The sequence below is a fragment of the Echinops telfairi genome, unplaced genomic scaffold (genome assembly GCF_000313985.2).
Source record: "Echinops telfairi isolate 266 unplaced genomic scaffold, ASM31398v2 ScPeMD7_2;HRSCAF=8, whole genome shotgun sequence".
NCBI classification, from domain to species: domain Eukaryota; kingdom Metazoa; phylum Chordata; class Mammalia; order Afrosoricida; family Tenrecidae; genus Echinops; species Echinops telfairi.
Window position 1 is genome coordinate 27,705,318 of NW_022103898.1, and position 15,203 is coordinate 27,720,520.

Genomic DNA, 15,203 nt, shown 5'->3' on the forward strand with positions numbered 1-15,203 from the left:
AAATGGCTCCTTTTATTTGTATATATGACTTTTTTTTTTCATGAAGACTCTATGGGCTTGGTATTTTTCTTCTGGGAAAAATTATAACATTTGATAATTTCCTCTCACTTCTACTCTCTAATTTCTGGAGCACCTGTTTTTCAGGTGTTGGACATCTTGTTTGGAAATTTCTTAATTTTCTTTTCGTCGTTTTGCTATATTATCTTGGAAATTCCCTCATGCTTATTTTCCAGTCCTTCTGTTGGATTTTTATGTATTCATTTATTTTGTAGCCTTCTGTTCTTGTTTCATGTTTGCAACATCTTGGATCTCTCTGAGGATTCTATTCATAACTGTGTAATTATTTGGTCTTCAGTGGCGGCTTTCTCCTAGTGCACAGAGGTTATGGGTACTGGTGTGCATTTTTAGCAACTATGTTGGTGGAGTGTGGTGAAAGGTGCTGTTGATTGATGAACTTCAGAAGAAGTGCTATGATATGTAGCCCACCATTTTATGGAGTAATTCTAGATATTTTTCTCGGGAGGCCAATCTCTGAGACAAATATTCTTGTTTCCTAACCAGGACAAAGAAATATGACTTCGCTGTTCTCTAAAGCAACTATGGGAAGGCACTGGATTGCCCAGTGCACTTGAACTCAAGTTCCTACTCCCTTGATTTCAACCTCTCCAGTAAAACAAACTTTCAACTTCTTACTAGGCGGTGATAGTCTAGGTTCCTGACTGGGCGGCCAAAGAACCAGTGTTTCCATGTTCTTTCTGCCCACCTTCACCCACACTTTCACAGGTGGTCAGGCGCTCCAATTTCTCAGGCATCCTGACCTGAGTCATGAAAAGTTCTGCCTTTTTGTGATCGTCTTGTCAATACTTTGCTTTCAGCTTGTTTGTTTTGCTAAATCTTAGGTAATATTGAACTACTTATCTTAACTAATATCCTTGTCATTATGGTTTAAAACAATTTTTAAAAATTGCCTTACTGCTATTATTGAGATTTTGGGGGTAACACAAGTAAATCAATATGTTCAACATGGGAGACTCATCATGAATTAAAGTATTACCCCTGTTATATGTACACTATGAAATTTTGTTCCCCGTTTTGTGACACTGTGAAAAAAAAGTCTCTTTAGCATTCCTGTGTCAATAGCTATCCCTGTCATTCCATATTAAATGTCTTTGTGCCTAAACATCGATGAATAAGATGTTTCTTATTTACTGCTATCCACATATTATCTTATGTTATTACCATATCTTAGTCTTCTTTATAAATGCCATATTTTATGATATTTCATTTTCAACTTTAATTGGCTTATGCATGATTTTGGCTCAGTACAGCTATGGAATTATACCTAGAAGTAAGCTGATTCTTGTCCGCTTATATATATATATATATCACAAGTGATTTATGTAATCTTGATGCTCAATAACAAGGATATAATATGTTGGTATAATATAAATTTAATTTCAGAGAACTTCATCTACAATAAATTTGTCACCAGGAGAAGTAGAAGAAGATGATGACGATGGAAACACTTGTGGGCCCTCAGGAATTTGGGAAGCATTAACTCCTTGTAATGGATGTAGGAACCTTGGTTTTCCCATTCTTGCACAGGTAAAGTCTACTTTTCTTAAAGTATAACAAAGCATTAAAATGGTTGCCGATGTTTTTAGATAAAGGTTTCATTCCCTAAAATTACAATTACTATCTGGCTTTTGTTGTGATTTTTTGGTTGTTGTTAAAGGGTTAGTTAAATGGCATATGGCTTGTGATATATGCGTGTGCAAATGCAAACACATAATCTTTATGTGTCTGTCTTATTTGGTTTTTAATGCTACTTCTTGGAAAACTGTCTTTTGATGGAGTTTTAATATTTATGCTGAAAAGATATCATTTTAAAGAATTAAAAAAATTAAATTTTAATTTATGTTTAAATAATTTTAAAAGATAATCTAAAGATTGAGTTTTGGGAATATATATTAGGACTCTTTAAAAACCATACTCACTGAATTTATCTTAGCATAGTGAAAATTACGGTATTACTGTGCACCACCGAGGATTTGGGAATACAATCCAACAATGAGACCAGAACACTGAAAGTTTGACCACCAATTTGAAGTCTTTACACTGTCTATCACATCTATTGTAATTCTTTTTTTAAATCATTTTATTGGGGGCTCGTACAACTCTTATCACAATCCATACATCCATCCATTGTGTCAAGCACTTTTGTACATTTGTTTCCCTCATCATTCTCAAAACATTTGCTTTCTCCTTGAGCCCTTAATATCAGCTCCTCATTCCCTCCCCTTTCTCCCCACTTCCCCCTCCCTCATGAACCCTTCATAATTCATAAATTATTATTTTTTATCATATCTTACACTGTTTGACGTGTCCCTTCATCCACTTTTCTGTTGTCCGTCCCCCAGGAAGAAGGTTATGTATAGATCCTTGTAATCTGTTCCCCCTTTCTCCCTCACCTTCCCTCCACCCTCCCGGTATCGGCACTCTCACCACTGGTCCTGAAGGGATCAACCGCCCTGGATTCCCTGTGTTTCCAGCTCTGATATGTACCAGTGTACATCCTCTGATCTAGCCAGATTTGTAAGGTAGAATTGGGATCATGATAGTGGTGGGGAGGAAGCATTCAAGAACTAGAGGAAAGTTGTATGTTTCATCGTTGCTACCCTGCACCCTGACTGGCTCATCTCCTCCCTGCAGCCTTTCCCCAAGGGGATGTCCAATTTCCAACAGATGGGCTTTGGGCCCCCACTCCGCACTCCCCCTCATTCACAATGCTATGATATTTTTTGGTCTTTGATGCCTGATACCTGATCCCTTCAGCGCCTGGTGATCTCACAGGCTGGTGTGCTTCTTCCATGTGGGCTTTGTTGTTTCTCAGATGGCTGCTTGTTTATCTTCAAGCCTATAGGACCCCAGACTCTATATCTTTGTAGAATGATCTTCAAATACCTGCTATGTGTTATAGCCTCACAGGATCCTTGGTGGCACAGTGGGTTAAGCATCAGGCTTACTCATCAGCACTCTTTGGAGATAAAAATGAGACAGCACTATGCAGAAAGTATGTCCGGTCTGACCCATGCACAGCGGGGTGGAGCGTGAAGGTAGTTCAGTAGGGCAGCAAGGGAAGCAAAGAAGCCAAGGCCCCAAGGACTCATGAAAATGGACTTCTGACTTGGGGGACAGGGCTTGGCACTACATCAGACATGATTGGAAAACACTCTTAACAGTCAGCAGACAGACCTGGAACAACATAATGGGGATTTATTTGTTTGTTTGTTTGTTTTGTCCTAGGCAGGACGAACAATCCAGAGGAGAAAACAATCCTGAGAAAGGAGGTGGGGGAAGTGGGAGCCAACAAACTTAGGGATAAGGGAACAACAAGAGATCTAAAATTGGTGGTGAGGAGGCGTATAAACCCTGGTGGGGTTTGACCAAATGCAGTGTATCCACGAGAAATTACTGAGATCTGAGTGGCAGGTGAGCATGTTAGTGGGACAGGAGGAAGGTAAAAGGAAATAGAGGAAAGAAGTAGGATGCAAAAACTATTTATAGAGGTATAGCTATGGGCATGTACATATGTAAACATATTAATTTATAATGAAAGGGATAGAGGCCAATGTACATATATTCATATGTTAACCTATTAAGATAGCAGATAGACTTTGGGCCTCTACTCAAGGCTTCCCTAAATTACACAAGAACAATTTTTTCTAATAACCTGACACTCTTTGATACTCACCTTCCTGACACAATCTCTGAAGACAAAATGTGGTGAAGAAAGCAGATGGTACCCAGCTATCCAAAGATATAGTGTTTGGGGTCTTAAAGACTTGATGTTAAACAAGCAGCCATCTAGCAGGGAAGCAAATAAGCCCACAAGGAAGAAGCAGACCAGTCTGGGTGATCATGAAGTATTAACGGGATCAGGTATCAGGTATCAAAAGATCCAAAACAAACACTTATGTTGATGTGAAGCCCATCTGTAGACAATTGGACGTCCCCCACAGAAGGGTTACAAGGAAGGGACGATTCAACCAAGGTGCAGTATCACACCTACGAAACACACATCATTCCTCTAGTTCCTGAATGCTTCCTCTCCCACCCCTTCCCCCACTACTATGAACCAGTTCTTCCTCACAAATCTGGCTAGACCGGATTACACACATTGGTACAGATTGGAGCTCTCAACATATGAAATTCAGGACCGATAAAACCCTCAGGAACAGTAGTAGGAGTAGCGATATCATGAAAGTAGGAGGATGGTCAGGGCGGGGCAGTGGGGAAGGGGTAGAAAGCGGGAACCCATCACAAGGTTGGATATAAAGCCCAACCCCCAGGGGGATGAATAACATAAATGTGGGTGAAGGGACACAATGGACAATGTACGACACAAAATAACAATAATAATATATCATTGATCTTGATTTATGCATGCACACACACATACATGGCAAATATACATAATCCCTACATATGTATATTTGTATCATATATCAAGTAGTTGGTACCTGGGAAACCATCACACATTTCACAAATTGAACATGGCAAGATTCTAATATTAATTTACTGCAGAAAACTAAATAATCAAATCAGTATATAATACCTAAAAACTCCCTGCACCTTAAATGAACTATGTAGGTTGCTATATGGTAATGACTCAGTGACAGTGAACTTTTTTAGGAGACAGTTTTTCCAACCTCGAAAAGATATTCATATATATTGAACTTGGAGTTCCTTAAGGGAAGACCACATCTGTTTTGTTCTTAGCATATAGTCAGTCAGAAGTACAGTCGAAGAAATCAGTAGCCAATAAATTTATTCTGGAGATCTATTTTTTCACTGAAAACTTAAAAAAAGTTTTCCTTTTTCTTTTTTTCCCCCCCAAACCATTTTATTGGGAGCTAATCCAGATATCATTCCATAGTTCAATCACATCGAGAAGTATTGTACAATTGCTACCACAATCAGTTTCAAAACATTCTCTTCCTTCCCTTTCCTCCAATATATCCCTTAAGAGCCCTTACTCTATTTGCTGTTCCTATATAGGTCCATCAATCCTGGGTTTGATATACTGAAAAACAGAACAACATACAACTGATATTAATTTAAGAGGGCTATCCCCAATGACAAAATACATCTGATAGAAATACCAACGTGAAAACAAATGAACAAAAACACCCACAGAAAATGTTGGAAATCAGATCAGCAGATCAAACATGCTTTGGGGTGGTGGAGGTGGTAGTGGTGGTGGTGGTGGTTGGGGATTAACTGAGTAGGTTTTAACCGTTCAAGTCAGGTTTATCAGTTTTACCTCCCATGGTCATATCTTCAATGCACAATGCTTGGTAACCAGTTTCTTCCCATTACTCTCTGACGGATAGAGGGAGCTGTCCGGGGCTTTTTCCTATGTAGTGCTCACAAATGTATCTTGGGCTTCCACTGTCATAGTGTCATCGCGAGCCTTCTGCAAACCTCATATTTTAGGCTCTGGTACTTTTCCCTGCTTTGGCTTTGGCTTATATGAGTTTCAATCCTTTGGTAACTAACGTTGGTGTGCTTCTTCCTTGAGGACTTGGTGGACATATTCTCCAGATGGCTGCTTGTTTGGAAATAAGCCTTTAAAACTGCAGACACTATTTTATCCGATAGCCAGGCAGCATCTAATTTCTTCATTACACTTTTCTATAGCATCCATATCATCTGTGTTCCCTTCCTGAGGGAAGGGTACATAGGTATTGATCAGTGTCATGATGTAAGATCTAATTATTCTTCAATCAGAGCTGGGATTTAGTGGGTGCCACAAACCCCTTCCTGGATCTATATATTTTTATCTGCCTTGGGTCCTTTAGAGATCTCCTTGTTAATTATAGTAGACAATCTAATTGATCATCTACCTGCGGCATAAAGCTCTTCCATTAATATTGTCATCCAGTAGCCTCTTGTGATAATTAGGTTTATTGTGCCAACCTGGCCAATGAACACATGTGGGACTAATGAAGGACGGAGAGATAAATGTCTCTTGCTCTCTGACGGTCGGACCAGAGTGCGGCTGCCTTAGCCACTTCTCTGCCTCAGGGGACAAGCTCACTTCCTGTGAGACATCCCTGAGCAGAAGCCACATGAACCTACCCCGATGCAGCCCTGGGTGCTGGAACAGCCGTGGGGAGACCCCTGCCAGCGCAGAGATGCTTATACACTCACTGATTCAGCTTTCCTCCTGCCTTCGGCGGCATTGTGTGTGTTTTGTGAGTTTGAGTAGGACTTTGTAGATCAGTGTCGGACATATGGGCCAATGCTGGACTTATGGCCTAGGTCTGGACTGGGTTGGGATGCTTTCTTAATGTACACTTACCCTTTATATAAAACTCTATCTTATAAAATGAGTGTCTATGAATTTTGTTTCTCTAGTCTACTCAGACTAACACACCCCTGGTACTAATTTTTTAAGGCACTATTGAGAGAGGAATATTGGGCCAATGTAGGCTAACTCATATCGCAAAACCTGAAAATTATTCACGTGTACAGAATCAATCTTTCATGGCTGCATGCTATTTACACAAGCAATGGGAGTTGGTTGTCAGGGACAGTTTACATTAATATTCACAGAATGTCAGTCACAGGTTTGCCAGAATAATATACACCTTAATACAGCGTATGGGGCAATGATATCAATGATTGTCTACCTACTGACAGTTGTCTACTGCTTCATCAGGCACGAAGAAGTGTGAAGTGTTCAGGTTAAAAGTGTGTGTGAGGTCGAGTCCAGTATACCTAGTGGAGATTCCACATCAGATCTCTCTGGTGTAGCCTTTGGAGTGTGTTGTGCACCTCGAAGATCCCACATTCAATGTCCCAGTTTTTTATGGCACTTGACCTGGGTCACCAGGATGTGCCCCCAAACTTGCCAATATGGCTATTTGGTGCATTTTTACCAGGTATACTCCCCTGGTTCTTAAAACTATTTTTAGCCATTTCCCCCTTTCTCTACTAACAGTTGTGCACTTGTGTTCCCCTGTACGTGTCTGCTCCCTTTCGCCGTTCCTGACTTGACTTTCCCATCAGTTTCCCTCATCCTTCAGATAGGGACGCTTACCTACCTGTCTGGGGGGGACCTCTTCATAGCTTTACACAGCAGCCTCTCAGCAGTCACTCTCCCCTGCCCCTCCCTTGACAATTTGCTGCCAGCTGATGTGAGGATCCCTCTGCCAAAGTGACTGTCAAAAATCACACCTACAGCGGGTGGTATGTGATTCGTTGGCACCAATCAGGATGTCTACTAGGCCCTGCAAGCCTGAGCTCCTGCCCATCCTGTTGCTTGTCCCTACAGCAGTGGACCCCTGAGGATTTGACCTTTGTGATGGATAAACTTCACTCAGCATAATGTTTCCAGATCCCTCCGTGTCAGGAGGTGTTCTTGGTTTCATCGCCCGTTGATTCAGGGATGGGTGTTATTCCATTGTGTGTATGTATCCCAGGGTCTTTGTTTTCTATCCAGTCTTTTATTCATGGGCATTTAGACTGTTTCCAAATTCTTGCTTTTGTGAACATCACTGCAGTGAACATGAGGGAGAATATGTCTGTTCATGATCTGTTTCTTATTTCTGTGGGGTACATGCCCAGTTATGGTATTGTTGAATCATAATGGTATTTCAATTGCCACTATTTTAGGAATGGCCATATCACTTTCCACAGCGGTTGTACATATTTGCAAGCCCACTAGCAGTGTAGAAGAGTACCAATCTTGTCACACCCTCTGCAGCATTTTTTCTCAGTTTTAAAAAAATATTGGAATATGATTGTGGTTGGTAGATGGTATCTCATGGTTATTTGGACGTGCCTTTCCTAGGTGGCTAGTGAACAAGAGCATTTCCACTTGTGTTTACTAGCCATTTGGGTGCCATCCTTTATGAACCATCTCTTTATGTCCTTAGCCCACCTTACCAGACGGTTGTTAGGTGTTTGGTTTTTTTTCTTGTTGTAGGCTTGTAGTATAGTGTAGATTTTAGCAATTAGACCTTTGTCCATTAAAGCATTTCCAAATATCTTTTCCTAATCTGTGGGCTCTCATTTTACTCTTTTAATGAAATTGTTTGATGTACATCAATATTTTATTTTTAATAGATCCTATTTGTTTATGTTGTCTTCCACGGTGTGTGTTTCCTTTGTAATATCTGGCAGCCCTGTCCATTGTCTCCTTTTGCCCACATTCGACTCAATTTTCGGGTGGATAATACTGATAACTTTAGGTTTTATATTTGTCTTTGATCCACCTTGTTTGTTTCTGTGCAGGGGGTGAGGTATGGGTCTTCTTCTATTCTCCTTCGGATGGATATCTCGCTTTTCCAGCACCATTTATTGATGATGGCATCTCCCCTTACCATTTATTGTTTATTGGACCTTTGTAAAAAAGCAATGGTCTGTACGCAGATGTTTTTATTTCTGAGTTTTCTGTTCTGATCCATTGGTCTATATATCTATTGTTTTACCAGTACCAGGCTGTTTTGACAACTGTGGCTGTGTAGTGATTTTGAGGTCAGGGAGTGCAAGGTCATCTACTTTGTTCTTCATTTTGAGGAGTGCTTTGCTTATCCTGGGCTTCTTCCCTCTCCATGTAGTTGCGAATTCATTATTCCATTTCTTTATCGAATGACATTGGAATTTCGGTCAGATTTCATTGAATTTGTAGATAGTTTTAGGTAGTATTGACATTTTCATGATACTGAGTCTTTTTGTCCATGAATAGTGTATATTCTTCCATTTGTGTCGGTCTCTTTTTGTTTCTTGTAGTAATATTTTGTGGTTTTCTTTGTACGGATCTTTTGCTTGTTTGGTTATGTTTATTTCTAGGTATGTCAACTTTTGAGTGGCAACTTTGAATGATATTGTCTTCTTGATGTCTTTTTTGGAATTCTCTTCATTAGAATATAGGAATCCAATTGATTTCTGCTTGCTATTCTTGTATCCAGAAACTCTGCAAACTGCTCGATCGATTCCAACAATCCCATTGTGTACACCTTAAGATTCTCTCTCTCAAATCACATCTGCATCTAGCAAAAATTTCACGTCTTCTTTGTCCAGTTACACTCCTTTGATTTCTTGTGGTTATCTTAATATTCTGTCAAGGACTCCCAGCAAACTGTCAAATAAAAGTGGGGATAAAGAATACCCTTGTTGGGTTTCCTTATTTAGTGGAAATGTTTTCAGATTTTGTCCATTGAGTATAATATTGGTTATTGGTTTTTCATATATGGGCTTTATTGTATTGAGGATTTCCCCTCTCTTCCTATCTTAATAGCTTTTTTTAGGAGTGGATAGTGTCAATGTTTTCCCCCTGCATCAGTTAATATGATCTTGTATCTTGTTTATGTAGTGGATTATATTAATTGTTTTTCAAATGTTGAACCATCCTTGTATCCCTGGTATGAATCCCACTTGGTCATGATGTTTTTTGTTGTTGGATTCTTATTGGCCATGATTTTGTTGGGAATGTGTACATCTTTGTTCATGAGGGATCTCGGTCTGTAGGTTTCTATCTTTGTGGGGTCTTTCCCTGGTCTTAGTATCAGGGTGAGGTTGGCTTCTTAGAATGAGTGGGAGTTTGCTGTTCCTTTCGCTGTTCTGAAATCATTTCTGTAGACTTGGTGACAGCTCCTCTCTGAATACTTGGTAGAATTCTCCTGGGAAGCCATCTGGACCTGGGCTTTATTTTGGTGGGAGTTTCTGGATGAGTTTGTCTATTTCTTCTTTTGCTGTGGGTGTGTTCAAGGTCTTAATGGGTTAGTTTATGAAGATAGTGTTTTTGTAGGTATTTGTCCATGTCATCTAGATTATTGAATTTGATGGAAAATGGTCTTTCCTAATACTGAGTTATTATTCTTTTTATTTCATTTGGATCTGTTGTGATACCACCTATTTCATCCCTAATTCTAGGTATTGACTTGATGGCAGTGAGGTTTTCTTTTAATAAAGAGCAGGGACACATCCATTTTCCCCCATTTGTTTTTTAATATTCTAACTATATAGATTATCATTGTGTTTGTATGTGTGACTACTATTGCAGATGAGCTTTCCTTGAACATTTATCAATATGTATGTCATATGCAAATTATAAAAATCTTCATTTTTATAATATGACTATGTTTAGTGTGTGCTGGTTAATATTTTGATGCTAAAGTTATGTCAAATGTAAAATTGTTCTACAACTTGTAGCATCTTAGAACTTATTTGAATTTTAGTTTAGTACCTAGGTGTTTCAGGACATATGATTCATTTACAGATAGTAAGTCTAATTTGATTTTTTATATTCTTATGTTCATTATATTATCTTATATCTGATTAGAAGAGGTGAGATGATATATTTCTATTTATTTCCCTGATTTTCTTTTAAAAATACTTGTGACCTAATAAATACCTGGCAGTAATCAACCTCAGATTTTATAGTCAGAAATGGGACAGATTGAAACTATATTTACTAATGGATAATGAAACTTAAAAGGAGATTGAGTCAGAGAAAGTATTGAAAATATATTGAAAAGTTAGAAAAGAAAAACAAAATATCCAATGCTTTTAATAACCATTACATTCTATAATTACCGAGTATAATAATCAACTGGTAAGTACAGTAATAGTCCTTGATTTCAAAAATAAAAATCAGTCCTTACCCTTAAATAGTTTATATTGTAGATATTTGAAAACCTCCGTAGGTCTCTGGCATCATATCAAATGTATTAATATGAAACATAATTTTTGGTAATAATGTGTCAAACTGCCCTCAAGTTAATTCTGGCTCATAGCAACCCTATAAAGCAGGGTAGAACTGCCACTGTGGGTTTCGGAGATTGTAAATCTTTACAGGAGTTTAAAGATTCATCTTTCTCCCATGTGAATGGCTAGTGGTTTCAAAACCCTTACCTCATGGTTAGCAGCCCAACTCCTAACCACACCTACTGAATCTAATCTGTATATAGTGTTTTGCAGAAATTTAATTAAGTATTGATTTTAATTTTCCGCCTCCTGTTTGTGTTTTGAAACATTGTTACGGGCCATTAAAAAGCATTAATCAGTAAACACTGCATGTTGGGCCTATGAAAAAGCAGGCTACTTTATCATTTGGGACAGGAGCCTCTGGGATCAATGCAGCGAGTGCGTCTGTGATTTTCAAATTGTAAATTCCATCTTCAGAGCACAGTATAAGCTTCAGACAACACGAGGTTATCCAAGGAGCATAGACTTATCAGGGGCCAAGTTACCTATCACTTCTGGTTCTGGGTTGTAAAATTATGTCACAAATAATTTTTAACTTGAGCTGAGAATTCTCACTTGCAAAATGAGATCCTTGGCTTATCCTATGGGTCTTACACGTCTAATATTAAATTATTCTTTGTTCAAAGTTTGCATTGTTGTGCTTGGGTGTCGTGGAGTCAGTTCTTACACCAGGTGACCCTCTGGAAGTTCGAACGAAATCTTGCCGGTTTCCCATTTTTATCTACATTTTGTGTCTATCTTATATTCAGGTTTCATCCAGAGGGTTTTTTTCCCTGTCCATAAGTATTTTAAGATAATTGTACTTTGTAGTTCATGCTTATGAATAAGTGGTATGATGTGTTATTCTTCCATTGTGACTGGATTGTGGAAGGTTCATTAAGAAGGAGACCCTTTCATATTAGAAAAGATAAAGCTCATTTATTGTAAATAGAACTTTAGTAGGAGAGGCTATTTTGAGTATCTTTTGATATCCTACAAATGTCCAAATGTAAATGTGAAACTTTATAATATTCAATATTATTTTAAATTCAGTCAGATGAGTTAAGTAAGGATTTAAACTAGTAAAGAATTAAGACAACAGAGTAATGAAGCCCTTTATAGAAAACATGAATAAACTATTTTTAGCACTCATGCCAACAATAATCATTTGCATCTCTTCACTGCCATCGAGTCAATGTAGACTCATTGCAATCCTCAGACTGTAACTGTTTACAGGAGTAGAACGTACATAGTCTTTCTCCCACGGATCTGTTGGTGGTTTTGAACTACTAACCATGTGGATCACAACTCAACACATAACCACTATACCATCAGGACTCAATGCCTATTCTTCGTCAGATAATTCACATGTATAATCTCTCCATGTAACCATTTATTTTTTTATTTTTTTCCCCCATGTAACCATTTAAAGGAGGACAAATTTAGTTAACCTACTCAAGGTCACTTAGAAAATGAGTAGCAATGCTATGACTCAAATCTCTCTTTTTTTTTTTAACACAAAACCAAATCCTATAATCTGGTGCTTCCCTAACTTTATTTACAATTTCCCCACTTCCTATTGGTTCCTTCTGCCTCTGGTTATACAGTAGGAAATAGTTTGAAGAATTTTCTTTGGCTCTAAACTTAAGGTCATAAATGGATGATCTTTAGGAAATTAGAGTAATCTTCAATAATTTGTGATCTGTTATTTCATAACTCCCAGATATCAAATAAAAACATTAAGGTAGTTCAGAGGCTGATCTTGAGTTGTCATCATTTTATTGGCACCCTCCCTGTTAATAGAGCATATGCTGTTACAGCAGAGAATCCGAGTGGACGAACGTGTGCTCTTGGATGCTGTTGCTTTCTTCTGCAGTCTCAGGCGAGACGTCACCCTCTCCATCCGGTGCAGTGTGTTAGTGAGGTTCTTTTATAAAGAGTTGATTCTCTAGGTCTCTAGAATTAAACTCTTTCACAGGAAGGACTGAGGCTCTGTAACAATTAGCCATTCCAATGGAGACCCTTATTTTAAGACTCTGAATTAGTTATAGGTTGGTTCCTCCCCAGATTTTGAGAACTCTGACTTCTGCCTTTGTGATAGGCCTCAGGATGATGTTTTTGTGTTTGGGGAGGAAGTTATTTTGCTCTGATGGCTTCTATGCCCCCCACCCCTTTTTTTTCACACTTAGTAGGGTTCCTTGGTGTTCACTTGTTTTTCGTGTCCTATAGTGATGGCATACCTTACTTTGTTTCCTTACTTTCCCTCTTGGAAAGGGAGACTCCCACCTGGCTTCCATCCCTCGCACTCTTGAACCCTTCATTGCAAAGCTGAGATGAAGGTGCCTGCTGCTGAACCTTAGCCTATTTTCGAAACAAGCTTGAAGGTATTCTCTGCTCCTGTGATCACGAGACTCATGCTGCTCTCTGAGGAGGGCCTGCACTCTGGGGAGCTCTTGGTGATGTACTTAGAAGCCCCTTAAGAGGAGAAGAGAATGCTTGGAGCATTGGACACAACAATGTGAAGGCCTTCTACTGAGGACATGTTGGAAGCACCCCATGACTTTGCTGGCTCCAATTATTTCTGGATCGATGAAGCTGCTCTTGCCAGTGCTAATGTTTCTGACACCATGGGCTCAGTTATTGCCACATTCACAATGTCTGCTGTGGGGCCTGTTGTCATCACTCTTGATGCTGCCCCTGCCCCTTTGTCAGTCACTATGTGCTGTGTGACTAGAAGAGTATATGCTTTCTCAAAGACTATAGGAGGCATGGCTTGTTTCTTCCTCTCCAGCATGACCAGAAGAGGTCGCCCCAAACACCTCCGGGTCTAAGTGGAGGCTCCTAATGCTGATCTGTTCCTGATCTCCATTTTCACAGATCGTGCTTTGTGCCTAGGGCAAGAAGAAACAAATAGTGAAGAAAGCGAGACCAGAAAGAATCTACTCCTTTCAGTAACGGAACCACTCAAGAGCTTTGAGGTCATCAATCAAATTATGTTAGGATACTTAAAGAAATCCTCTCAAGAGCTTTGAGGTCATCAATCAAATTGTTAGGATACTTAAAGAAATCCTTACTACAGGTCCATCACGGTGGTCGGTCCAGTTTTTCAAGACCATTTCCAGTGCCAGGGGGGAACACTATTGAAATAGGCCAGTGAGTATCCTCATATATTTTTATTTTATACACTTGAGTTAGTATTCAATACATTAGTAATTGTGTAGAGTGGATTCCTCAAAGTGAAACAATTGATCAAGGTCTATGCACAATTTACATGTCAATAGCTACTAGCAAACTGTACAAGGAACCATGGTGCACTGTGGGTTAGGCATTGGGCCTTTAACCACACGGTTGGCCAGCAGTTCAAACCCACTAGCCACTCCAGGGGATAAAGATGAGATTGCCTGCGCCCAGCAAGATGTACACTCTCAGAGATCCTTGAGCCACCTCTCCTCTACTCTACAGGATTGCTATGATTCAGAATCAATGCCAGGGTAGTGAGTTTAATAAATGATACCCATGCACGCAAGCATCTTGCACTGCCACTGATGTATACAAACACCAATACATGGCAGTCACAGGAGACATGATGAATCAAATAAAAGTAGGACTATCAAATAGTAAAAAAAAAAAAAAAGTCCTACAATTTGACAGGCTGCCTGGGTTGGGGTAGTAAGTGTTAAGAATAGGGTTCACAGGATGCTATAGATGGTGTTACAACTGGAATATAAAATTAGGGAAGCTGCTAGCTCAGGGTTCTCTTGAAAGTACATCTTGAGGAGCACTTTGGAGAAGAACTAGGAACCTCCCCAAGGGGCGAGGCCTCTTCCAATGCAGTGCATGTGCACATGAGCCTCAGAGAGCATCAAAAGCGCTGTGAGAGCAGCCTCCAGTTATCCCCGGGCCCATATTTAGATGTCTCTAGAAACAGTACAAAGACTTACTGTTAGACTCTTACTCTCTTCCTCAAACATAGGCATGTCCATTGTGTCTCCCACTGGCATGGCCTCGGTACTGCTATAAGCCTCCACTGGTGGTCGTAGGAGGCCAACCAGATCTTCCCAGTAAACAAAAAGATCTTCTCTTGCATCAGAAGGAGGGCACAACTGAAGGTAGAAAGAGCGGCCTGTGGCGAGCTTCAGACGGAGCTGCTGTTTTACACCATCGTGGATGGATAACCTTACCAGCTTCAAGGGAAGCAGCCTCGTTAGCTCCAAGGCCCGTGTCCACCTGCGTCCTTTGTCCTGGGTGGCACACCTGCATGTAACATATCTCTCCCGGTTTGCAGTTGGCCAGGCCAGCAGCATGACATCAGGCACTTGGAGTCTGGGGCTGGTGCAGACGATGCCCACGGTCACCAGCGCGCCCTGGCTGTGCACATCCATCACCTTCCCTCCTTTGCTAATTTGGATGAAGTCGCTCTCAAACATTGGTGCGTATTTGAAGAG

At 39.8% G+C, this 15,203-nt stretch overlaps 2 protein-coding genes across 2 annotated transcripts in view; one reads left to right on the forward strand and one right to left on the reverse strand.

The window, feature by feature from the left end:
- The window catches only part of ANKS1B (ankyrin repeat and sterile alpha motif domain containing 1B), a 1,383,364-nt gene that overhangs the window by 328,602 nt on the left and 1,039,559 nt on the right, over positions 1 to 15,203 (forward strand). Inside the window, exon 8 of the mRNA XM_030886113.2 lies at positions 1,462 to 1,605. Within this exon, the coding sequence (XP_030741973.1) occupies positions 1,462 to 1,605 (144 nt within the window). The remainder of the gene's footprint in view (positions 1 to 1,461; positions 1,606 to 15,203) is intronic.
- Positions 14,667 to 15,203, reverse strand: GARIN6 (golgi associated RAB2 interactor family member 6; the record flags this gene model as incomplete). Its single annotated transcript, XM_013004017.2, has 1 exon — positions 14,667 to 15,203. A coding segment is annotated over one exon (537 nt), but the record flags the coding sequence as incomplete, so codon positions are not given.